Below are 27780 nucleotides of genomic sequence, written 5' to 3'. Positions count from 1 at the left end.
ACACTTCACACTTCTACTTTAACCGGGGTCTTCGAGGGGTTTATAGCAGGCTCTGCCCCTTTTTTCCCCCTCTACACCAAATCTCTCTGCAGAAAATAGCTGCTCTATAAGCTCACATTGCGAATAGATGTAGAAGTGTTATTCTTTTGTAGAATGTTCCTCCCGGTATATAATAATAATAAGAAGAATATACTTGCTGTCAGCGCTTAAATTGATGTTTTTAATGTCGTGTCCCACAAATCTTTATTAATATTATCTAAACGCCGTTCATGGTATTGCACGAAAGGTGCAGTCAACTCAATATACGTCGTGGCTACTAAGTGCAAAGAAATAATTGTCTCCTATCCCGATGCAAACACCTAATGGACAGTGTGCATACTTTACTGTATGTGCACAACTGCACAGTGCAGTGCGTTTTAACCCATTTAGGCCTGACGTCGAATTAAAAGATGTCCTTTAAATTCTGACAGTTTTCTGAAATACCTATGTTTCTGTATCTTCAGTGGTGCTCAATATTTCATGTCAAGGACCCCTTATGTAATTGGCCACCGACCCCCATCTGAAAATATGTAATTCCAGGAACCCCTCAGAAGCAAAGATTTGAGTTAAAAACGTTCGCTCTGAAAGAATATATATACCGGTATTCAAAGATATTCGGTGCCGCGCTATGAGCTTGTAGATCTGCTATTTTTCAATAGCTAAAGTATAACATAATGCTTAAAACACCAAAAGGGGGTCCCGGCCCGACACGTTTTGAAAATATGGTCGCCCTGCAGTACTTGCAAGTCATTATTTGCAAACCAATGAAGCTGCCCTATAGCCAGCTTGAGAATTTATATAAAAAGGATATAGCAATTGCCATTGTGACATTTTAACTGTATACAAAGATAATGATGAATGGCTCATGGATCAATTAAAACATACACACACACACACACACACACACACACACACACACACACACACACACACACACACCGAGTAGTAATGCGAGTCTTCATTCATCTGCCCGAATCATTTACGGTAATAGAGCTTAATGGAGTATATTAACCCTGTCCAGCTTGCAAACCTCTCTCACATCTGATAAATTGTGTGTGTGCACAACTGTGTAAGTGTGTGTGTGTGTGTGTGTGTGTGTGTGTGTGTGTGTGTGTGTGTGTGCGTGTGTGTGCTTGTGTGTATGCACACACACACACACACACACACACACACCCATGGGGGTATAGGGGCCGCAGAGGAGCCCTGCCAAGTGTTTATCTGAGAGGGACACGTGCACGCGCATACGCACGCACGCACGGCCCGCCCGCCCGCACGGCTGGGGATCTGGTTTCCTTCCCACTGTCACAGATGCTTATGCGGCTCTCCATCAGCGACGTGATTGGAGAGGACACAGAATACCTACAGCCTCATTCCCCACAGGAGCAATCTGAGGAAATGATTACCCCGGCGCGCTCTCCGGGGAACGTCAACGATCCACAAGAAGAAGCACTTAATGTCCTGCTATCCACGTGTGACTCTGTCATCCACGCCGTGGTGTCACCGTTTCAGTCACTTGACGCGCAGATGAACTCGCACAGTGAGAGAGAGACCTCTGATGTGTGCCTGGGGACGGTCGTTGGGCCCTATACGCATAGCAAGGATCACGGGGCCTTCCACTGGGGGCCCTAATGTGGGCCAGGCTATACCCCCCCCCCCCCCCGCACCGACAATATGGAGTAAACACAAGCAAATACAATATGTGACCCTATCAGTTTAATACAATGCTATAGCAGGATTTTGGAAGAGGAGGAAAAAAACGGACAGTATCATGTTATAGGTCCCTGGACCCTTACTATCTACTACCTTTACTATGGCTGGTACATACTTTACACATTAGTTCAAATGGATGATAATCGTTAGTATAGATAGAACTAAACTACCGGTATAATAAGACCCAAGACCTTTGACCGATTAAGTCAATCAACAGAAGTTCACATATTCTGTTGGGTGTGACATGCATATTTTTGTATTGCATGAGAGCAGGGTGGAGAGCAACTGGTTTGACAGGAGAGAAATTGATTAGATTAAATTAATTACGTTTAATGAGAAAATAATGTGTTACAGGAATGGATACTTTCTCCTATGCATGCAGGGGCACAAGTATAGGCCTGCAGGGGTGGGCAACTGGCGGCTGGGGGGCCACATGCGGCCCCCACCTTCACTTAATGCGGCCCGCATGTTAACATCAGAATACTGATATAGTATTGATTTCAGCTGTTACAATTCCAACCCCGGTTTAATTACTTCATGACTAGTATTATATGACTATTACTTAATGACTAGTATTAAAATGTTATTGTTTTTTTGTGTCCAATGTAGTTATGTTAACAGTTCATAAAGTTAACATAACTATAACTAAATGCATTTAAAATTCAATAAAAAGGTTACTTTTCAGGTTTTCAATTCAAATATAGCAAGAATAGCCGATCTACAACTGCGACGCGTTTTGAGCTTGTAGATCGGATATTTTTGCTATGACAGATTGACAGTAATATGCACTGTGGCCCCTCTGGAGTGAACTCGTGTGGAACTATATTGGCCCTCGCCATCGTCAAAGTTGCCCACCTCTGGTATAGGCTATCTATCACACACATATTTGGTGGCCCTCCTGCAGTATTTCTGAGCAGGGGCCCCTGGGGCCCCTGTTGAAGACCAGTTAACAGGGGTCTCTCCAGCTCTTTCAAATGTACCTGCTAATTTATTCGTGTCATTCATTACTTCCACCGTCTTTTGTTTATCCTGCAGTCATATGCTGTGTGATCGAGTTCTCTGTCCTGATTGGATGTTATAGTTGAAACCTGAACACATTTTCTGTTTTTTTTTGGGGGGGGGGGGGGGGGGCCGGAATGTTAATCTTAAGCTATTGAAAAATAGCAGATCTACAAGCTCATAGGTCTGCTATTTTTGAAAAATCTTTTTTGAAAATGTGCCTCAAATCTTTGAATATATATTATTTCAGAGCGAATCAGTGTCTATAGACACTCCAGTCTGCAATGATTATACTATCCGAATATAGAGCTACTAGTTAACACTTAGAAAATCACTTACTGCACCTTTAACATTGTCCTACTCTACCATACAGATTGGTTCATATAAAAAAAAGATTTAGTAGGCCTATGCTATATATTATGTCACAGAGCAGCTTCTTGTAGACAAATGTTTCCTAGTTGAGCAGTACATTTTCATATCGAAATATATGTTATGCTGTTATGCATGCTTGTAACTTGTACTCACACAGAAGGTGCACATTCGGTGTAGTGACTGGAATCTCCTTCATATCTTATTGTTTATGTGCACATCCAGGAATAATAATTATGCAGAATTATTACTAGGGGTGGGGGTGGGAGGAGAGGTTGACATTTTGAATTGAATTGAATTGAATTGACACTGTCGCGCCGACGAAACATAAACTCTAAACCACGCACACGCACGCACAAAGCTGTCTTTTCACAATGTAACACCCTAACATGCCCAGAGGAGGGCGCCGGAGTCCTAGGGACAGTGGCGCTCTCATCCTCCACTGAACACTGTGGGGGAGAGACGGAGAGCTCCTCTGATATGAGAATACAAAGCGGTCCCGGCCTGACAGAACAGCTCTTCAATTACATCTGATGCTCATTTGGATTCATTACAAATGCGTTATTCCCTAGTTGAGGAATTAGAGAAACAAACAATCACAAAGGTTTTTTTCTTGTTTCTGTTTTTCGTTAAATTTGTGTAGTCGAAGGAATGACAAAAGAAGTCAAAGCAAAAAAACTAAATCCAAAGTGGCGTAAGAGAACATTTTAGGGAAAGTTAAGTGATTGAGAGATAATTGAAAGTTGGAAAGAGAGAGAGAGAGAGAGAGAGAGAGAGGGTGTGTGTGTGTGTGTGTGTGTGTGTGTGTGTGTGTGTGTGTGTGTGTGTGTGTGTGTGTGTGTGTGTGTGTGTGTGTGTGTGTGTGTGTGTGTGTGTGTGAGTGAGTGAGTGAGTGAGTGAGTGAGTGAGAGAGGGTGTGTGTGCGTGTGCGTGTGTCATTATCTTTGTATACAGTTAAAATGTCACAATGGCAATTGCTATCCTTTTACATTCTCAAGCTGTCTGGGGCATGAGCTTCATTGGTTTGCAAATAATGACTTGCAAGTACTGTAGGGTGACCATATTTTTAAATTCCCAACCTGTCACCCTTAGAACGCACACATGGACGTGCAGTGTGTGTGTGTGTGTGTGTGTGTGTGTGTGTGTGTGTGTGTGTGTGTGTGTGTGTGTCTGTGTGTGTGTGTGTGTGTGTGTGTGTGTGTGTGTGTGTGTGTGCCTGCGTGCATGCATGCATGCATGCTTTGATTGATTGATTGATTGATTGATTGATTTTGAAGGAGGATATGGGCTATGGAGTGGTCACACTTTTGATAGGGCATTTCACATTTTGATGGCAGATAAAGTAGAATGAATTTAAGGAGAGAGAGAGAGAGAGAGAGAGAGAGAGACCACCACCACCACTGGTGTCAACAGCGTGCGTGTGATGATGGAGGGAAGAGGTGAGCCTGAGGGCTCAGTGATGGAGAGGTCACAGTAGAGCAGGAGGTGGTCGGAGCAGTAAACAGATAGGTGGCTATAGATGGGAGGATAAGTGTAAGAGGTATAGGCCAGGTTAAAGTGTGTGTAAAAGGCTGTATCGCTCCCTGTGGACTGAGGATTGAGGGGCTGAATAATGTATGGTCGCTCACGGAGTAATGAAGTGGAAGTGATGTGGAGGAATACTGCTATCCTCCCAGGGAGATGCGTGTATACGCTGCACACATCCCACACACGCACGCACGGCGCACGCACACACGATTCTTCAGAGCAGCCACTGTTTGTCTAGCGGCATTGCGAACGAAAATAAAAGCCATGGGTATATACCGAGGCTACTGTTTGTCTAACTGAAAGTCTGTTTGTCTAGACAAAAAGTATTGTTTTACTGTTTGCTTATCAACAACTAAGAATGTTATAGCCTGTTGTTGAATGACATAATGCTACAGTAAATTTAATTTTAATTACATTTTTTCTTCTAAGGCCCAAACCACACCGTATATAGTAGAGGACCTGGCTTAAGATATGTATGCACTTAATTTAGGAGAGAATATCTCACCTGTTCTTGGCTAATATGACCCCGGCGAACAACTTGGGAACTGTGGGAAATTCTCTATCCGGGGCGAAATACCTGAAAATGACCACGCCCTTTTTTTAAATGACCACTACCTCGAACATGACTCTGTCTTCTAGACGGTGACGGAGGAGGTCGATACTACCCGGAGCTTAGTCCATATATGGACTAAGCGGGTACGTTAAGTAGGCCTACTGTACTTAAGTACTGATTCTGAGGATTTGTATACTTTACTTGAGTATACGATTTGTTTAATACTCATTACTCTTACTCGAGTACATTTCCAAGACAATTTATTTTACTTTTACTCGAGTAAACTTTGACTGTTTTGTCTGGCTTTCAGACATGATGTCATGTGGCAGCCAAGTCTATGGACTTTTAATGTTTGGGAACCAGTTTCGGGTCCAGTTGAGGCTCACACAAACAAACGAGCCCTAATACCACCACTTTTATACTGAAAAACATCCCTCCATGTGCAAAAAAAAATGAAGGCCCTGTTAGTGGCTTTGTGAGAATAGTATTGTGCATTTTGCTTTGGCAATGTTCTTCTCATGCCAATAAAGCCCTTTGAATTGAATTGAATTGAATTGAAATATTGGAGGCAGACTAGGATGGTGAAGTGCTTACATATTAATGAATGGTATTTTTTCCCTTTCTTACCCCTATACGCTAAGCATCCGGTGTGCTTCATTATAATCAATAATGGAGAGTTAGACCTTCATTCAGGCCAGGACACTGAAGGACAGATGAAACCGGACATGGAGAAATTGGAAGACAAAACTAGCTAATGGATGACGTAGAGAAGGACAATTGTTTCTTTGGTGTAATGGACAGCAGACACTCAAAACTCAGAATTAGCTAAAAACAGCTCAAGTATACCGGTACATGAAAGCTGCATTATTCTGAAAGGAAAGAGAAGTAGACAACATGTCTGGCTGTTTTGTTTCTTTGTACCATGAAAAGGTCTCATACTTTTTACTTTTGATACTTAAATACATCTTAACACCAGATACTTTTCTTAAGTATAGCCTACATGATGTGAGCTACCTGTGTGTGTGTGTGTGTGTGTGTGTGTGTGTGTGTGTGTGTGTGTGTGTGAGAGACACAACATTGGTTATTTGAAAGGTGTTGTAAGTGCATGGTATTCTTTATTCAATAATTTGTAACCTCTCTAGTCTATATTGTGAAAAGAAAAGCTACAGAGTGCAGTGAAACCTGCATTGAATTGAGTTTTTGTATGTTGGGTTTGTATGTTGGGTGCTTGCACATACAGTATGCACACATGGCAACGCATGGTGTTGTACTATACACTCTGTCTTTCTTTTATCTGTATTGTATTGCATTGTACTGTATGTGTCATTGTATGTTTAGTTTTACTACCATTTTAAAAGCCTGCTCAGGGACTACAGATGTAATTAGCTTATGGCTAACTCTGGCACATTTACATGGAAGTGAAAACTGAAATGTTGATTAATGAGCATTGTCCAATTTGTCCCTGTCAAATAAATAAATAAATAAAATCAAAATAAGGAGGGTTTAAAATCGGCCTCGTATGGTGCAGAGGGTCCGAGGTGGAGATGTGGGCTGTTCAGCGGCAACGACAGCACAACGCACGGAAGGATTCTGTATACTTCTGGTCAGACGAACGAGGAGCCATCTTATTGTCGCCAACATCTCAACAGCCATCTTCCCCATTGACTGTCTCTCAGTCTCGCAGGAGACAGTGGGGGCTGTAGTGTATGCATGCCACTTGGACACAACGCACGGCGCACGGCGCAACGCACAGGAGGATTCTGTACTTCTGGTCAGACTAAGGAGGAGCCATGCCTGGACGCCCACAGCGCAATACCATGTCATTGTGCCGACCTCCCGTTAGTCCGACCGATTACTAACACTATCCCAAACCCTAACCTCAGTCTTAACCAGCCACATACAGTAGGTCGCTAACCCTAACCTCAGTCTTAACCAGCCACATACAGTATGGTCGCTAACCCTAACCTCAGTCTTAACCGGCCACATAGGTCAGACTTATGGTCATGCAGTCCCCCACAGGGCCAGGAGCCTCTTGGTGTCGGCAACATATCATCAGCCATCTTCCCTATTGACTGTCTCGCAGGAGACAGTGGGGGCTTGGTCCGGTCGCCTGGAGGAGAGTGTATGTTGTATAAGACCCAGCACGGGGACGTGCAACTCCGTCCGATAGGTGAAACCGGTTTTGCCAATTGGGGACATTTAAAACAAAGGCGGCTTGCTGTGTTTGGCTAGCAGAAATTTGTATGCACAGGGGTGATGGGGCTGGCGGCTGCCAATGTATCTTTTGTTGTTTTTCTTGTTTTTTCCGCCTTTTGGCCCAATTTTTTGGCCCAATGGACACTATGCTTCTGATTAACACCATTTGTTTGAGGGTTTGTTGTAGTTACAAGTATACCTGGATGGATAAAATGTATTGTTAGGTGCCACATAGTAGTGTATAGGGTTTCTCTGTATTCCTCCCCTGTCTCTCCTTCCCTCCACTCTTTCATTCTCTGCAAGGTTTGAAGTCACCAGCGCCTCATCTGCCAATCAGCCTGTTATCTGACTCCACACTCGTCCAATCACCATCACCTGCTGCCTATAAAAGGCTCAGTTCCACCTGGGCTCACTCATCTCATTTCAGTTTGTTTGTAGCCCTGTCCCTGTAGCCTCATTTTTGTCTCCCTTTTGAGTCCTCAGAGCTGAGCAAACCTCAAATTTGGTTTATTGTTCTCCTACTATTCTGTACACTAATTCTGTAGTATATGCTAAATGGTGCATTTATATAGTGCCTTTATCCAAGGCGCTTTACATATAGATTATGCATTACATTCACCCATTCATACACCGATTGCGGCGGAAGCCATGCAAGGTACCAACCAGCACATCAGGAGCAATTTGGGGTTCAGTGTCTTGCCCAAGGACACTTCAACATGTAGACGGGAGGAGCCGGGATTCGAACCGCCGACCCATGGATCATTGCGTTTGCACTCTGCATGCAGGCAGACGACCTGCTCTACCTCCTGAGCCACAGTCTGCTCTGCTTTGGGACAGGTAAGACAGAGGCCTCTATACACAGGCACCACATACAGGTAGAACCTTGTTAAGCACACTAGGTAAGGGGTGTTTGCCACCACATGTATTTTGAACAAAGATTTGTTAGGTAGGCAGGCTTTTGCTTTACTAATTACTAGTTGGTGTGTCTTTTGTTTCCCTATATCTGCTTCTTTTGTTGTTTTGGCAACACCCATGTCCCTTGGTAGTGACTAAATTGTTGTTAATTTGTTGCGCATACTTTTACATTATGTAAATACTTGTAAATGACTTAACAAACCAAGAACTTCACCTTTTGACTCTGAAACAGTTGACTCCATTTATTTGCACCATTATGCTCAACAACCTGGTAAACCAATTTTATGTTACAAACCTAATCCCTATACTAGACCCAAAAGGGTTTCGTAACATGTATATAATAAATGCATTGGAAATACAAATTCATGGTTAAAAAGATGAATATTAGGGGATACTAGGCCAGTCTGTGTGTGTAACGTACAAACATCCACCCCTCTCTCTCTCTATGCTCTTTCTCTCTCTCTCTCTCTGACAGGCATCAAACAGGTAGCTGTCTTTGATGCTTTAACATTCTGCGCCATTAGTGCCATCTGTTGCCTGAATTCATACTCGAAGACCGCCACCATACATTTTCAACAGAGAACCATCAAGTTTTGAAAGCTGTTTCACTGAAACAGAAAGTGGAAAATTGCTATGTAACGTGTCCCACGAATGTTATATTTAATTCACCCAAAACATACATTTTGTAACTGCCGATCATAGCGTTTATAGAAATGAGCCGCAAATCAAGCTTGTTTTGATCAAAAACACAGCCTGGAAAAATAATCAGAGATATTAGGTTTCTAAAAAAGCATAAGCCAGCGGGCTTTTCACTTCAGTTAATTTCCTGTTTACGTCATTGCACCGGAACCGGAGAGTTACAGACGCGCCCCAACCCATTCTTGTCCAATAGGCACATTAGCAGCGAAGAAAGCTTGACCTGCATAGTTGCTAAACTATTTAGATTGGCATTGGACAATTGCTTGGGTGGGATTTAGTGAAGGGCTAATTGGACCCGGTCCGTAACCTTTTCATAGAATTCATAGACTTGTTTGACACCAGTGTGGGAGGCAAAATGGTGTTGAACGCCGAGCTGAAGTCCATGAACAGAATCCTGTTGGCTCTATATGCGAACTGCAGACGGTCTAGGAGAGGGTCTGTGATGGCCTTCAGGTGGGCAAGGACGAGGCGTTCAAAGACCTTCATAACTATGGAGGTCAGGGCGACGGGTCTGTAGTCGTTTAGACGGTGGAGGCTTTGAAACAGGCTGGAACCTGACCGCACTCCAGTGAGGTGTTGAATATGTTACTGAACACAGGGGACAGCTGGTCAGCACAGAACTTCAGGATGGAGGGTGAGACAGCATCCGGTACCGGCCGCCTTCCGGGGGTTCTGTCTCTTAAACAGGCGGTTCACCTCGCTCTCTGAGACAGAGAGGTATATGGGCGGGCAGAGGAAGAGGGGGGGCGGGGGGAAGGTGGGCGCAGTAGCAGACTGTTTTTCAAATCTGCAGTAAAACGTGTTCAGCTCATTGGCAAGGAGAGTGTTATCCGTGGTCTGAGGGGGTTTCGCTTTATAGTTTGTTATTTGTTTAAGGCCCTTCCAGACAGAGGCAGCGTTGCCATCTGAGAGTTGTTGTTTCAGTTTCTCAGAGTAACGGTGTTTTTCACTTCTTAACAGCTGCCTCAAACTTGTACCTGGCCTCTCTATAAACCTGTTATTGTCTCCCCTCCGGCTGGGCATCCTCCTTCTCCAGCCTCGGCCGTCTGAGCTGGGCCGTGAACAGACACATAATTATGACGTAAATTCTCCTTTCATTGTCAATGTCAAATGTGTTAAGTTAAGGACAAAAAGCTGTATATAAAAGAGGTTCTTATATCACACGAAATATGATGAGCCCCCCGTAGTGACTCTGAGGATGTTGAAAACCGGGTGGGTGGAAAAAATACTCAATAGTTTTACTTAAGTAAAAGTACCAATACTGCAATTTAGAATACTACTACTAATTGAAAATGTACTTGAGTCAAAGTACAAAAGTATCCGCATCAAAATGTACTTAAAGTACTAAAAGTAATAGTAGGCCTACTCATATTGCAGAACGTCCCATTTCACAAGTTCAAAATGTGTACAAAAACTATTGAAAATAGCCGATCTACAAGCTTGTAGATCGGCTATTTTCAAATGGCCGAAATGTATAGGGTTGAAGTGGTTAATGTATGTTTCAGAACACCTAATTTGTAACGAAGTGGTCCTCCGTTACTTATATTTTGCACACATATTGTACCAGTGTTTGATTTGAAGTATTTATATTTACACAGCATATGCACTTTAGTCAGTTGTATTTGCAGCACACAAAGGAAAAGTCATGAGTTGAACTGGCTTATTGAAAGTATTATGAACATGGGAGTTGTTTCCTATCCGGCAGGATGGCCACTCAGCATTGGACAGTATCACCTGGGGAAACAGAGGGATATTTGGTCATGATGGGCAAGTGCAATACAGTTAAGAGTACAATATGTTTCAGGGCAATATAAGTACAATATGTAATATGAGACTGTGTTGTGGGTAATTGAATACTTGCTGCTTCTGTTCCAGTGTGTTCGGGCAAAAGAGTCCCCAGGCTACCAGAGCACGCTATTGGTCTGGACTGGACCACAGTGAAATGGCCAGGGGGTGTTTGAGTTATGCATTGGAGCTGCTAATGATAATGGGATATGTGGTTTATCTTGCAATAGTGGGCATAATTGATATTTACTTACCTGTGAAGTGATATAGATTTATAGGCTCATTTGATGTGGGCTATGTGGGGTTCAGAAGTGTTGCATGTTTGACCGGTAATATGGTAGAGTCTGCACTGATTGTTTCAGCTGCCTATAAAAGGCTGCCAGGAAGCACACACTCAGTGTTTAGTCAGTGAGAGGACATGTTGTAGCCGCACGCCAACATGTCCTCTCTGTTTTGCTGCGTGTCATGCCATTTCCAATGCTGTAACCTTCTTTTGGGAATAGATCACGGTGTGGCTCCATTTTACCTCCTGACTCTGTGCTCATTTCCAGCCGCTTATTGGGCCAACCCTACACATTGCACATTGTATGCTGCAGTCGGTTGGTTCTCATTGGCCTCTCGCAGGCTTCAGCATTGGCATATTTTAATTTATAAAGCCATTCTGGGTGACCTGCCGTCTTACATCTCATCCAAATTCGACTTGGTCCAAAACGGCCTCAACCTCGGGTCAAATGCTTGGCGTGTAGTACCAGGATTTAAATCCGAGGGGGGTAAAAAATGTCTAGCCTTCTTTGGCCCTTATGGTCGTGTAACGATCTACAGTCCAGACAAAAATTGGCTTTGAAAGTTCCCTTGAGAAGTTTCAAAAGGATCATCTTAGATGTACAGTCCCAACACCTGCACATGTTTGGATATGTACTAGCCTATGTTCATGCCTTGCCTATATGTCGGTTCAGATAGAGTATATTGTGTATTTTGCCCTGCTACTAAAAAGTAGGACTTTGGTGACTTGTTGTATTTATTCATAGGTACTTTGAGGTGTATTATGGATGTATTTGCTGGTCCAAAATGTAAAAACAATAATCCTATTTGAACTGGGGACTTGCCGCACTGACAAGCACTGCAGGAGTTGAGGCACTGTACTTCGTTTGACTCTGTTCCACAGATAAATAATCACAACGCCAAAGCTTGTGGAGCTTGTAGATCAGCTATTTCCCCCCCAAACAATTGCCTCGTTCTTATTTTTATTTTACAATTTGGTCAATGTTTATGTTTATTTGAACCACTGGTCTAAATAAACATTCATGCACATTTTCTTAATATCTGTGGACCCGCGCAAGACAGCCGGAGGTCCTTGTAAAGAAAAAACCCCTATAGGCTACAGAGAAAAACAAAATCACAAGATCACAAAATCTATACTGAACTTGTGCAACAGAGATAGCTTATTATAGAATGATCTCATGCCAATATTAAATTAATTTGACATTTGGGAGCAAGGGGCAGGTTTTAATATAGCAAGAGTCATATGAGGTCACGACGAGTCTAGAATCAGTCATCATCATCAAGAATCAATGTTTTCTTATATATATTTTTTTTATATATTTCTTTTGCCTTTTGCCTTTATTGATAGGGTACACTCATTTTTGGACAGGAAAGGGGGAGAGAGATGGGGGGGGGGGGCGGACATGTGGCAAAGGCAGACGGGACTCGGGACTCGAACCCCTGACACGCCATCAGGCTGGATTACCGGCCTGTGCCTGTGCCCTTTTGGAAAATGTCAACTCTATGGCAAAGTGGGGTCTGCGTGGACCCCATGAGGGGTCCTTGAGAGGGTTTTTTGTGATGTATCACATTGTGAACTTATATATCCGTTATCTTTGACAGTCCCTGCAGGCAGAAGATGGTTTCAAATGGGGTCAACTAACAAATACTGTACATATCAATGTGGGAGTCCTTGATGTTTGAGAACTGCAGAATTGATATGGTATTATGAGTTTGCATATACTCAGGGGGAACGCACGTCCCAAAAGCGTTCACGGTCACGGCCTGTGAGAACATTTATTTTAATAATCAATTAATCAATTGTGTCCCCGGCTTGGATCAGTGGAACCGACGGTATAGTAGCCTATTATATCACAATGGCAAACTCACTTTTCAAGCTTTTAAACAAAATTACCACTGCTTTACATAATGATATGTTTCGGTCTCATCTTCTTTTCTTTCTTTTGAGTGATGTCGCAATGTCCTGATGTGCTCTGTGTTTTAATAGAATAGTCGTGTCTGCCTGTCTCCCCCTCTCATTTCGTTGTATCTATGTCCCCCCCTCTCTCTCTCTCTCTCTCTCTCTCTCTCTCTCCGCCCACCATCACCACCCCCCTCTCTCTCTCTCTCTCTCTCTCTCTCTCTCTCTCCCCCCCCCCCCTCTTCTCTCTCTGTCTCGGCTGCGACTAAGAGCGTTAGCATGTCTCTGTTCCAGTGCTCTGCATCATTGATGAGAGGGACCAGGACATTTATATCTGTCCCACTCTCTGTTCACCAGTGTTGGTTCCTCCCATCAGACAGAGGAAAGCCATGCCAGGCCTGGCGTTTCTACTGTATGTTCACACACACACACACACACACACACACACACACACACACACAGATGTGTTTGTGGATCACACTAATTCTGCGTCGTTGCCATTGCACACGATGGACACACTGTTGTATTTACAAGAGACAGACATGATGAAACGACCTGTGCTATTTCCACCCGGGGCGGTCATGATCCGTTTATAAATACTGTCCGTTCCATGCCTACCCTATATAACTCTGTCCCTTCATCTCTCACGCAAGCACAGAGTGAAGTGGTGGCTGGAATCTGAAATAAATACATCAATAAAATACCAAAAGTGTGTTCTGTTTGCCCCATTGAGGTGGACTGAGGGAAGATTACTGCAGGCTAGAAGGGGTCTCCTGTGTCCAGAGCCTTCCTTACTCTCTCTCCACATTTCACTTTGGTGTTAAAGATAAGATATGATAAAAACGTAATTGATTCCTGCGGTGAAATTCAGGTGTCGTAGAAGCAGCAACAGCAGTCAGAATGAAACACAGGAAAGGGGCAGGTATGAGAATATAATTAAAGATAATTATATGGCCCTATAGCCATCGGCACTCGTCTGACTGAGTTGTATATCGAATTCTATGAATAAATATAAAAAAGGAATTATGTACGATCTATATCAACGGCGAAAATGTGAACATCTCTAGACTATTGGCTTTGATTGGATATATACTACAAACAATTGTCAGAGGATGCAACCCAAAAACATACACATTATTCTTTAGATATAAATCTTAAATCTTTTGGTGTTGTGAGAGATTGTTTTAAATGATCATCATAACCCATTTTGTCTCAAGGGAAAAAAATATGTATTATTTTCCTGCACTCTTTTCAGACCATTGTTTGCTTCTAAATGAGGCTTCTTCATGACGACAACCACTAGCGTTGTGTTTTTTTTTTCCTTCTTATTTCTTTACCCAAACTGTCAAAAGCACTATCATCAATTTAATAAGCTCCACCTCACTCACCCCAATTTCTGTTTGTGCCCAAAAATTGTCCGCAAACCAAGAATGGAAAAGAGGCTCAAAAAGCATCTACATGTTAAACAGTGATTAAAATTGCATAGTTTATACTCTCAGGTAGACAATATTTAAATGAAAAGCGCCCTGTGATTGAAGGAAATTGTGATTGGAGTTGTTCCGCCCCTGTTTGCACGCGCCTCATCCCCTCACATTAACATGCTTCTATCATTAACCCACACAGCATAATGCTTCATCCATTCATCCGCATTCATGCATGCATGCATGCACGCATGCTGCGAGGAGAAAATACGGACGCTGCGCCTCCCGTTTTCTTTGCGGAGCATCGCGAATGAATGATTGATGCGAGGGGAACAAGATCAGAAAGATCTAATCACGGTCTAACGAGCGCAGAGCCTTAAGGTATAGATATATACTGGAGGAATGCCATATAAATATATAAACAGCGTCGTGCTGTATTAATATGTAAGTAGCCTATTGAATATTCAAAAAGAGGGAAATAATATCGCCTATGTACCTCCATGCAGGTCATGCGGGGATTGCATTCTTTGCGTGCATTCTTTGTGACAGCTGCAGGAGGGCCTTCTCTTTGCCTCAGAAGTTTCCCCCTCTCCGTAAACTGTGTGAGAAACAAGATTAAAAAGCAAGTCGTGTTTTATTGTCAAAAGGCTAAACAAATTGCCGTTCTTGCCTTTTTGAGTGACGTGTGTTTTTGTGTGAGGATGCTGCGACGCAAGGAGATAACTTCATCTCCCCGGCTTTGAGCACCGATGGAGGCTGGAGACAGTTTAGTCCATGTTCAATATATGAGCACCTTTCACGGGACAAATGGAATGTCAATCAGGCGCCGGGTTCTCTTCTCAAGCCATTCTGGGCTGGAGCGGAGAGACTCACTGCTGTTGTTGTCCCCAGCAGCAGCATCATGTCTATAGGGCGCACTGGGGGATTATATTGGTCCTCACTTTATTTTCCTCACGTTCCCCCGCGCTCAGGTCAGATCCCCTGCCTAGATGTTGACGAAGCCCCTCGACAACAGTGTTGTTTTCGCCGACTAAAACTAAGACGGAAAAATGTTCGTCGAATACCTTTTTCCACTGACGAAAACTAAATGGAAACTAAATAAAAACTAAGCTATGATGACTAAAACTAGGACTAAATATACTGACGATTTCGTCAACAAATATAAACTAGACAAAAATGTTAGGAAGGGACTATATAGTTGACAAGAGATCATTTTACAATTGGTTGAATGCTGAAAATAGCCGATCTACAAGCTCACAACGTTGTGAGTTTGTAGATCGGCTATTTTCAGCAAGTGTAAAATCCGTCATTACGACGTCATCACAGCCCCGCCAAAATACATTTTACTCAAATCTTACGAGATTTAGTTAACTAAAACTAGACTAACACTAAGACATTATTCCAGGTGACAACAATGTGACTAAAACTAAATGAAAACTATTCAAGAGACTACGACTAAAACTAAAATAAAAAACAGCACTGCTCACGACAAAGTATGAACCAGGCTCAACTCTTATTTGCCTCCATCTTGGCCTCCTCCTCTCCTCATCCCATTTGAATACTCCGCCACTCTACCTCGCAGATTTCTCCTAAAACATCATACTTGCCATCTGCTGTGTGGTCCTTGCATACTCTATTCTCTCTGGCCTGCATGCAGCCCTTATACTTTCTCCTCTGTCTTCTTACACAACAGTCGGTGCTCATGATCATCTCGGCGCATCTTTTCTTTCTCGGATTGTGGGGCTATTGCGTGAAAGTTGGTATAGGGAAAGAAAGGAATCTAAAACTTTAAACTCATATATTTCTTGTTTCATTGGCTCTCTCATCTCCCTCCATCTTTTCTCTTTTCTTTCTCTCCTCCTCTCTCCTTCTTTCCCTCTCTCTCCCTCTATCCCTCTCCCTCTGCCCTGCATCCCTCCCTCTCTCTCCCCTCCCCCTCTCTCCCCTCCCGCTCTCTCTCCTTCTGTTCCTCTATTTTTCACCAACTACCCCGTACCCCCTCATCTATCCCCTCTCTCTCTCTCTCTCTCTCTCCCTCTCTGTCTTTCTCCCCCCACTCTCTCTCTATCCATCTCTCCCTCCTTCCTCTACATCCCCCTTTTCTCTTCCTCACTCTCTCTCCTCTTCACCCCCCCCTCTCTCGCTCTCCTCCCCTCTCTCTCTCCATCTCTCTCTCTCTGTCTCTCTCTCTCTCCATCTCTTCCTCACTCTCTCCTCTTCACCCCCCCTCTCTCGCTCTCCTCCCCTCTCTCTCTCTCTCTCTCTCTCCATCTCTTCCTCACTCTCTCTCTCCTCTTCACCCCCCTCTCTCTCTCTCTCTCCTCTTCACCCCCCCCCCCCCCCCAGTCTCTGTAATATAAACGCAGGTGGACTGAGAGGAGGTGAGGGGAACGGGGAACAGCTTAAGACGGGTTATTATGAACATGACAAGCCATTCAGCTGCTGAAGGTGCTTACTCAAGGGAATGAAACGCACTGTTTATTGTTTGATTAATATGCTCCGAGAGGCTTGTAATTCCCCCGTGCACTCATGAATAAGTGGGTGACAAGGAGATTTCTCCGCGGTGACAAGTTATCTAAACTACAGGGCAAAGCGATTATGCTAATATCAGGTTGTAGTCATCAATCACCTAATGTCAATGTGGTGTCACCACGTCACGTTTCCTGATCTACCCCTCTGGCCATTGTGTGTGTGTGTGTGTGTGTGTGTGTGTGTGTGTGTGTGTGTGTGTGTGTGTGTGTGTGTGTGTGTGTGTGTGTGTGTGTGAGATGAGAATTGATCCCATTCTCATTATTTACTTTATGCCTGGGGACGATTGAGGTGCACGTGGGCTTGCGTGGACCTGTTTCCGGGAGGAGGAGGAGGAGAGGTGCAGGGAGAGAGTTAATTAATTAATTGATGTAGTGAGAGAAGAAAGGAGAAGAAGAAAGAAAAGAAGGAAGAAAAAAAACACTTGGCGCTCCCCTCCACGAGCCCACGTGACGTCAGAGACGCGCGAGTTAAAACCAAAGAGCGCATCAGGAGTGAAATGGTTTGATCACACAGACGGCATCTCACGCGCTCACGATAAGACGTCGAACATTATCATCAAGGCTGAAACTTCAGACGCGAATCTAAAGCATTTATCTAGATAAATTCAGGCGACGCGATAGATTGCAGGACATTATTGCGTTTTTTTGCGACCGGTTGGTTTTTGTTTCTTCTTCTTTTTCCCTTTTTCGAAATCTAAAGTGATCTTAACCTATATATACTGCACCGCGAGAACCGTATGGTCCAATTGGACAAAGTCCAGAGGAAGAAGCTTTTCGGACTCTTAAGAAGAACTGCCAAGTTGACTTCAGATTGGATCTGAAGCTGCCGTGGAGGCTGAGTGGAGCACTTTAAACACTTTAAACACTTTAAACACCTGCATGACGCACGGATGCTGTTTGATGCCGGCCAGGGTTCGCGCTCCCGCTTTGTCTCTTTGATCTTTAATTGAAATATGGCTTATTCACAACTGGGATACCCCTACTCCACCACACCACAGGTAAGATAAAGCCTCATTCGCACTCGTTATTATCTTGAAGATCTGTTCTTTCCGGCAAATGCATGGCTTAGCCTAAAGCTTAAGTTTCTTGGCTGCTCATCATATCATTCTCTGCAGAATCCTCAACTTGTCGTGCACAGCTGGCACTGCCTATATAGGGCCTTATACTTCATCTTGCTATCGGATAATGTAATGTAATTTCCCCTCACAACTCTTAATAACAAAACAAACCGTATGCTGTTCGAAGTTTCTGATGACCTCCAGCTGCCTGGAGCCGTGCGGCACGCCTCCGTCCTCCTCCTCCTCCCACTCCGTGCCGGGGTACCGCTCCTCCCCGAGGCACGAGCACCACATCACCGCGGGGCTGTACAGCGGTGCCTACCCCAAGGGCCAGGGCTACTACACCGCCTGCTCCAGCGACGCCACCGCTGCAGCCCTGTATGCCAGGGTGAGTTGAGTTGACTTTTATTCATAGCCTATATACTTGAAGCTACTACGTGAACTATATAAGTGCTTATAAATACAATAGGCGAAACGCTTAGAAATTGTTGGCTAAAGTAATATAGGCCCTGCAGCTAGCCAACTGTATGTGCACAATTGTTTATTTTATATATAGAGTATGGCCTAGCTAGTAGACAAATACTTTTTGGAAAATAAATATTCTCTTTGAAGTCTATAACGTGCACGGTTGATGGTTTTTTGTTCTTTTTTTCGATTATTTGTTTGCAGGGCCCTCTGGATTCCAAAGATGTAACGACCTCTGCGCATATGGGGACCACCTCTCAGACACCAACCTACTACCCTTATGATTACGCATTTGGACAGTATCCCTATGACAGATATGGGTAGGTCCAATCTACTAAACTTAAGATATAAAGAAGAAAATACAGTGATTATTCATCTCAGACACTTCACACATTGGACTCCCACAATAATAATCATCATAATAATCATAATATACGTAATAAGTGTAAAAAGTAACTTTTTAAAGTAGGTTATCACCTTTTTATATAGCCTATATAGTATATATTTTAGCCTGAATATCACCTGTTAATTCTGTGTGTGTGTGTGTGTGTGTGTGTGTGTGTGTGTGTGTGTGTGTGTGTGTGTGTGTGTGTGTGTGTGTGACCTCAGGCTGCATAATTCTGCCCTCTTTTGTTGTGTTCTACTGTATCTGTAACAGCTTTGACTGTTTGTACAATCATTTGAGGGGGATAAATGTCTGTCTGTCTGCATGTCTTCTGTGAAACTCACTGCACATTACCCATCCTTCACCATAATATACACGTACACATCATTATAGCCATGCATTTCCTTATAACAGCATAATGACAAGTCTGTCGTCCATGTTTGATCCTCCTATATAGATATTCCTGCTCGGACGGCGCGGCGCGGCGTAAGAACGCCACGCGGGAGACCACGTCCACGCTGAAGGCCTGGCTGCAGGAGCACCAGAAGAACCCGTACCCCACCAAGGGAGAGAAGATCATGCTGGCCATCATCACCAGGATGACACTCACACAGGTCAGGACAACCCGGGTTGCTTTATTTTCACCATTTTTCAAAAATAGCAGACCTACTTTTCAATAGCTAAATTATAACAATGTTTAAAAACACCAAAAGGGCCCCCCCCCCCCCCAAAAAAAAGTGTTATAGTTTCAGTCATAGTCTCTTCGATAGTTTTAACTCATTTATAGGCCTGACGTCGAAATAAATAAAAAGTCTTCTGAAAGGATATATATATTCAAAGATTTGTGCCGCATTTTCACGATTCTTCAAAAATAGCAGACCTACAAGCTTGTAGCGCGCCACCGAGCTTGTAGATCTGCTATTTTTCAATAGCTAAAGTATAACAGAATGCTTAGTTAAAACACCAAAAGGGGTTCCCGCCCAGAATGGGTTTTAATTTATAGTTTCAGTCACATTTTAGTCACCTGGAATGTCTTAGTGTTAAGTCTAGTTTTAGTCGACTAAATATCATAAGATTTTAGCCGACTAAATCTCTAGTTGATTTATGTGTTTTGGCGGGCCTTGATGCCGTCATATAATGACTGTTTTTACAATTGCTGAAAATAGCTGATCTACAAGCTAGTAGATCTGCTATTTTCAATATGCAACAAAGTGTAAAATGACTTATACTGGATCTCTTGTCCACTATAGTCCCTTCCTAACATTTTAGTCTAGTTTTTATTTGTTGACGATTTAGTCCTAGTTTTAGTCATCATAGCTTAGCTTTAATTTAGTTTTTGACAGTGAAAAAAGGTAGTCGACGAACATTTTTAGTTTCACTATTAGTCGATGAAATCAACCCTGGTCAGGAGTAGGACTCATGTCATGTCAAATGACATGCCCATGCCTTCTATCCTCCGTCGTACGATGGTGTTGTATGAAAATAGCTGATCTACAAGCTCAAGCTGCGCATTGTGAGCTTGTAGTAGATCAGTTATTTTTGCTGCATCTGAAAAAAACAACAACAATATATTTATTAAGCTTTGGCAGATACAGGCTAAAATATTCAAAGAGCCTATAATGATCTGCAGCTATAAGTCAGGTATATATATATATATATATATATATAAACTGAATGTTGGATGAAGTCATTGAGCTTTATGGGATATATATTATAATAATTAAAGCTGCACTGTAACTTTCCTCTTATACCAGATGTGAAGCTGGTGTCCTGCACAAGGGCTGATTTGTTTCATGCCATTGAGCTAATCTGCCTGCTTGCTCAGGGGATAAATGTAATCTTGACCATCAGGTCAAACCTTGTGTCAGATCCTGCATGTTAGTCCCTTTGACACGATCTAAATGTCTCAATAGAAGAGCAGGGAGACAAAATACAACCACCCCAATTGTATATTAACATACAGATTGCATACATGGGCAAAATTACATTCATTAAGAAAGGTTACGTAGTTCTGCTTTAAAAAAATGTGTCTATATCGTAACATTACCAAAAGTAATACCATGTTGAGGCAAGTAGAACCAATATCTTCAATTAATTTAATTGATCCACGGTACCTTCAAATGGATCAATTTATTGAATGTATACACACCATTCCTCCCTCCCTCCCTCCCTCCCTCACCCACCTTCCTTCCTTCCTTCCTTCCTCCCTCCCTCCCTCCCTTCCTTCCTATCTCTCATGTCATTCCTCCCTCCCTCCCTCCCTCCAGGTGTCCACATGGTTTGCCAACGCGCGCAGGAGGCTGAAGAAGGAGAACAAGGTGACGTGGTCGCCACGGGCCTGCAAGAGCTCTGAGGACAGGCCGTGTGACGATGACAGTGACGGGGCCGAGGAGCCGACCAAACCGCTGTCTGGTGAGTGACGGCTGTACCGCGTCCATCCATCCTGCAAACTATACCTTCAATCTCCACTGAAATCATGTGTCGTGGACAAACAAATATAGGTTTGAATGGCCTAAATTAGGCAATTTTACGGTTTACTGTTTTCTATTAAATGTACTTGTTGTATGTGTGTCTGCAGGCATGTGTATGTAGCTATACACGCACGCACGCACGCACACACACACAAAATGTACTGTGTTATTTTAGTGGATTATGTTATTGTTGGGGACTACGGATGGAAATTAGCATCCTTGTTAATGTATTTACATTTCATCATGTATATATTTATAATTAATATGCTCTCTCCCGTCCAAATAAACAAATGACAAGTTGACAACTAAAGTCAACTAAAGTTAATTAAGTAAAAGCACACAAAATTATGTGGCATTTTATTCAAATTGGAGCTGCATTAACACTTTCTCAGTATATTTGCATTTCAAGCTTCAGACATTAATAGCTCTGTGGATAGCTGTCTATATCCGTTGCACAGTGAATTGCTCTAAATGGAGATTCCATGGCTCGTCATTGCAGATCTGCACAGCGACCTGGAGGACTTTGACCTCCTGGAGTCCGACGGTTCGGACTGTGAACCGAAACCACAGTTTCTGCCCGAAGACGACGTGGCGGCGAACATCACCTCCTCCGCAGACATCTCCCACCATCACGGGCGTCTCACGTGCGACCAGGTGACGCTTCACGGGAAGGAGAGGTTGTCTCCGGGCTGCCCCGAGCTCACACCGGCCCAACAACAACACCCGGCCAACGCGTTCTGCCCCGGACTAGACCTTCACAACACAGAGACCAAGCCAAAGATCTGGTCCATCGCCCACACTGCCGCGTCTTTGGACGCGGGACTGCAAGCGGAGTTCCCTCCGTGTATGCTGTTGTCCGCCGCAGGGCCTTCCTCTCCGGTGTACCCGTCAGACGTAGGGGGGGCGACCGCGGCGGACAGGCAGCAGGACTCGCCGGTAGCCACGCTCAGAGAATGGGTGGACGGAGTTTTCCACAACCCGCTTTTCCAGCATCGGTCGCTCATGGCGCAGGCTGCGCTGCCCAAACCAGCCCAAACGGCATGGAGAGGGTTGAACGGTGCCGCCCCGCTGGACAGTAGAACGCCTGGACACTCTTTTGAACACATTAGGCCTACCTCGGCCTTGTAGTGAACGGTTATAGGCGACTTGTTATACGAATGATCCTTTTCAAAGACTGCTGGAGTTCCAACTGAAAACCAAAACGTATATTTTGTTGTTGTGAAATAACTGTTAATTGACAATGTGTTATGATATTTTGCCAACACAGACTGTATTTAAAAAGAAAACACATGCTGAATCCGGGCCTACGGCGCGACAAATTGAGTCCCCCCCACCCCACTCATGTCAAATTGAGACCCCCACCCCACTCATGTCAAATTGAGACCCCCACCCAACTCATGTCAAATTGAGACCCCAACCCCACTCACTGCAAACATCCCCTGCTGCAAGGTTGTGTGGTTCACTAAGTGACAAACATACAATACTGTACGACTGAACTATATTCTGCACATGCACTGAGACACAAAAAAATAAAAGTTGCATTCTGTAGCATGGCAGCGTTTTCTGTGTGCCCTTACGTTAGCTGTCCGTGGTGCTGAAACTGCTATAGTGGTTGCTGCTGATGGCCAGTATTGTATTAGATATTACAGTATATTATTGCTCTAAATCTGTAAAACACATGCTGTATCGGGGCATACGGCGCAGCAAATAGTGGATTACTGTATGTGTGTGCACGGCACGTGTGTGTGTGTGTGTGTGTGCGTGCGTTCCCATGTGCGTGTGACGTATGTTTGTGTGTGCACGCGTGTGTGTGTGTGTGTGTGTGTGTGCGTGCGTGCGTCTTTCAGATGTGAACGGGTGAAGAGGGTGGTAATTCAGCCGTGACTAATGGAAACACACAGTGGAGGGTGCTGCTAAATTGTTAAATCGATGCCACTTCCACCCAGGCTCCAGATATAGCTGCAATCAGCGAGGCGTCCCCTTTCATTAGGCGGCTTTCTGACTACGTTAAACTGGGACTGTAAGCATATCCACTGTGCTCACTCACAGTGCTTCATAATGGAGAGTCCCTGGAGTCATTATATCCACACCACCACGCTTAATAGCCACATCTTCATCTGCACCGGTGGTTTCACCGCTGATTATTGAGAACGAGTATAACATAAATAAATAGAGAACAATAGGCTATAATCGTTCAACCCGGAGAATGTGTGAGGCGCGCACGCACGCATGCACACACACATGCAGTCACGCACACACGCACACACACACACACACACACACACACACACATTGTTTAGTTTAAGTTATTAAATAAAGTTCACACAATTAGGTTCATACAATTTAAGGACTTACTAAAGATAATATAATATAATAATAATAATACAAAAAAGCCACTAGAAGGAAGAAGTTATTTAGTTTTTCTCCTCCATCCTTATACTGTGTTTTTTTTTCCAATTTAGGAACGATGATAAAGTATTTATCAGAACAGAGGAGGGACCTACCGAGGCTTTGTATGGAATTAACTATTTCAGATTAAATAATTCAGGACAAATTCAACCGAGAATTTCATTCTGTTTCTGCCTCATAAATAAATAAGATTTAGGATGATAAATAATGACATCTGACTTACTTTCATCTGTGAGACATGGTGGTCTCACTCTGACTATAAATATGTTGCAGACACAGCATGGATTACCTTTCTTTGTGGCAACACAAAAGGCCAGCAAAAACAATAAAAACAAAGAGTAGAGAATTGAACACAGATACGAGGTTGGACTCTTAGGCCAAGTGAAGTTGGCAGAGGTAGACACAGTGAGTATGGTTCTGCTTGTTCTGACCCACTGTTGGGGACATTGCAGGTCTCCCCAGGGACCAAAAGGTTGTAAAGTAAAATCTACCTCAAACCTAAAAAGGCACTTTAAAAGTAAGTGAAGCGGTGCGCGCACACAAAAAGTTAGACTTGTACAATGGTCACAGTCTACATGGAGATGTACTGTAAACCTCAAGAGGGTCCCAGCAGGAACCTCGAAGCAATGAAACTTCAACACGTACACCTATATGGCCAATTTAGGTCACTTTCGCTTATGCATTTCATTTTTTTGTTCTCTTCTCTCACACCTCCAGCATTCTTCACACTTTCTTTACTCACGCCTCTGGCCTCTAACACGGTTCATCTTCTCCTATAACTCCACAGCATCTTATACCCCGTCTCTTCTTCCTCACCTATTTTCTTGTGCACCTGTTTCCCCACCCACCCCGTACGTGTCACCTCGCTCTCTGCTCCATGACACACAATCAAATGATTTGACAGTTGAGTGTGACATGAAGGCCTGCTCCCCGCGGGCCATATAACGGATATATACAGTATGATGTGATTGGAGACCGCTGTGTTTCTCTGTGAGGCGTGGGATGTTACACCTGCACTGTTTACATGTCACCCCATGGACATTTACCTTTTCCCCCGCCTAGGAGCTGAGGACGTTTGATTTGTTTTGGGGCTGCTAACATTAAATAACATTATTATTATTATTATTAATGTTATTATTAATAATAATATTATAAAACAAAGACATCTGAGATACTGAATAGAAAATAAGACATGTTTAAACGCGCTGTGTCCTCCCTGGAATTTGGAACTTAACATTCACTTTTTTATGCATTCATATAGGCCTGCAGGAAATACTGACAATTTCAATACACCTGCCACCCATTTCCATCTCACACGCACGCACACGCACACGCGCACACACACACACACACACACACACACACACACACACACACACACACTGAGGGAAAGAGAGAGAACAGTCTCTTGCGTCTTGTCACAGACACTTTGGTTTTTCCAGGGCTATCAAAGTGCTGAGTGCGAACACTCTCCTCGCAAAAAAAGTGTCACATGTCATTGGAGGTATCTCACCCCCCCCTGCGGTAAACCCACTGGCGGTGGAACAAGTCATTATTTCCACAGTAAAGGTCAGGGTCCCTGTCACTGGGGCCTGTAGTGGAACTGAGCGGGGAGGCTCCCCGTGAAGACAATGACCAAATGTCAGTTTTGTGTTTTCCCCTCTAGGAATGTACATACGGATTGGATGGGGATACGCAGATTCCAGATCTGTCTCGGCGGGCTCCTTCAGGAAGGAGGACACGGCGACTTCAAGGAATGAAGGCCCAGGTAATTGGCTGCAGGGAGACTCCATAATGAACCTTGAGCTTCTGTAATTTGACACATGGTAAAGGAGGGATATTGTAATGGGGCAATTAGAAGAGCCTAGAGGATATGGAGTGGAGAGAATAATTATTTAGGGGGTGGGACTCGCATTAAACGTGATTAATCTGATGGCATTTAACTCCATTAGCCAAATATAAATATTGAGGAAATTGTCACTGTGATTAGAATCGCCCGCTTTTCTATCTCTTATATGGCATATGAGTGCTGGTCAGATTGTTTATGATCGGTACTGTTGTTTTTTAGATATTTTATAGCATTTTTGCTTTGTTTAAACAAGGGCAGAGTGAGGGTTAGCGTGCAACATGTGTCTACAGCTGGAATCGAACAAGGGTACATTGCACTGTGTCCGATGTGTCTACAGGTCAGCTACAGGTGTACTGTGGACCTTGATCTTCTTGTACAATTTCTAAGGTTGTGCAGAGAGAATCCCTATAAAGACTTAACACATTTCACTGAATCGAGAGCTACTATATCCAGTATTATATTTCTCTCTATTAAGAGGGCATGGCATATTTAAGAGCATTGAATAATTGAACAGTGCTGTTGTTTAATTCAACACAATTCACATGCTCAGTTTCATCCCAAGATGTTTCGCTCCTAGCTGTTCCAATAAAGCGGGTGCTGCCCGCCACGTCTCAACAGCTCAAACTTACCAACCACAAAGAAGCACTCAAACTCAAGTCTCTGACACTGACCCAGCTGCCTGCCTTGTTTTAACAATGCTCCTCTCTGCCCCTTCAATCATCCCAACGCTCCTGACTATAGATGAGGTTAACTACGGCGTAAGCCCCCCACTTCCAGGAGTCACCAGGGCCAATTATATCGGCCTGACTACTCTTCCCAACCTGAGCTCCATGGTGTGGAAAATGCAGTTCCACTGGCTGCATCGCTGGGGACAGGACAGGCTAGTGCTGTCTGGAGCCTGAGCCCAGAGCACGGGCCAATTTGGCATGCAGAGGTCTATGGAGAATAAGCCTGATGAAATATATATATGATCTTCCTCAAACATGTATTGTTCCGCGCTGCTGTGCCTTATCAGGCGGGTTCCCTCCTGATGTATTCCAGGCTTGGTAGAGCGAGACTCTACAGCAGACTGGGATAAGGGTGGGTGGGTGGGCGGGCGGGTGGGGGGGTTCTGCAGACCTCTGTCTCTGCAGTCTCCACGCAGCTCTTATATACACAAAGCAAAGGATAGCTGCAGTGGCTCGGGAAGGTATGGAGCCAGGAGGACCTGGCTGGGGATCTGTCCAGTTTTGCTGTCTTGGAACCGGAATGTTCTGAGTTTGATCCCTCATGGCTCCTCCTGGCTCCATGTCGAAGTGTCCTTGAGCAAGACACCGAACACAATGAACAGGCAGGTGCCTTATTGGCTGACCCATCAACATGTTTATGTTGATCATTTGCTTATGTTGATGGATGTATTAATTTGAAGTAAATTTGTTTACTTATACTTGAGAAAAACTAAAGCTTGAATGAACGAATGACGCACAGCAGTTGACTATAATGGCACTAAATATAATTTATTTAGTGCCATTTAACATTTATGTTGCCTATATTCTAGTGAGCAGGTTCAGTGCTCTGGATAGCATGAGTGATCCACGTTAAAAGAAATATATATTTACAGCTTTCTGTTCATGCAAATATCAAGTCTATCAATTACAAATCTTATTCAGACTGTTTGCGAGGCCCCTTATTACTGTCAATATAAATACGCTCACTTGGCTTACAAAACAATAAGGTCCTTTTTACATGTAATTCCCTTATTGCAATTACTCACAAAGCTACCCATTGTCTCCTCACAGCCTCATTATAATTACCATATTTACACATTACTTTAAGTCTTTATACCATCACCATTCAGTATAACTTGAGATCCATTGATGGAACACTGCTGACCTCTGCCTGTCAATGTTGGAACAACATCAACTAAGAACAAAATCATACCAAGCAGTTGCAGTATGTCATGGCAGCAAAAGCGTTCAACCCTAATACAGTCATTTATTAAATCCACTGAACTGCGGCAGCAACAGCTGGGGTAATATCCTAGATCCTCCTGAGTGACACTTGACTGACAGCGCTGAAACTACACAACAATGAAGCACACATCAGGACACTTGACTAAAAAAAAAACCACCAAGTGGTTTCCACTTGACCGACTCCTCATTGCAAAATAACCAGTATTTAACAACTTAAGCCCTATATACTTTAGAAATAGCAGATCTTCAAGCTCACAATACATCA

General features: G+C 43.6%; 1 protein-coding gene across 1 annotated transcript; it reads left to right on the top strand.

Moving 5' to 3' along the window:
* Nucleotides 1-17879: 17879 nt before the first annotated feature.
* On the top strand, nucleotides 17880-26465 carry irx4b (iroquois homeobox 4b; the record flags this gene model as incomplete). The annotated part of the gene is made up of 8 exons (XM_080787080.1): nucleotides 17880-17924; nucleotides 18172-18372; nucleotides 18654-18769; nucleotides 19292-19448; nucleotides 21102-21246; nucleotides 21805-22380; nucleotides 25381-25482; nucleotides 26341-26465. 8 exons carry the CDS (start codon nucleotides 17880-17882, stop codon nucleotides 26463-26465), a joined length of 1467 nt encoding a protein of 488 aa, XP_080643206.1.
* Nucleotides 26466-27780: the final 1315 nt, after the last annotated feature.

The sequence above is a fragment of the Protomyctophum bolini genome, assembly GCF_963924005.1.
Source record: "Protomyctophum bolini genome assembly, chromosome: 17".
Classification (NCBI taxonomy): Eukaryota; Metazoa; Chordata; class Actinopteri; order Myctophiformes; family Myctophidae; genus Protomyctophum; species Protomyctophum bolini.
This window is presented reverse-complemented; position numbering and strand designations above follow the sequence as displayed.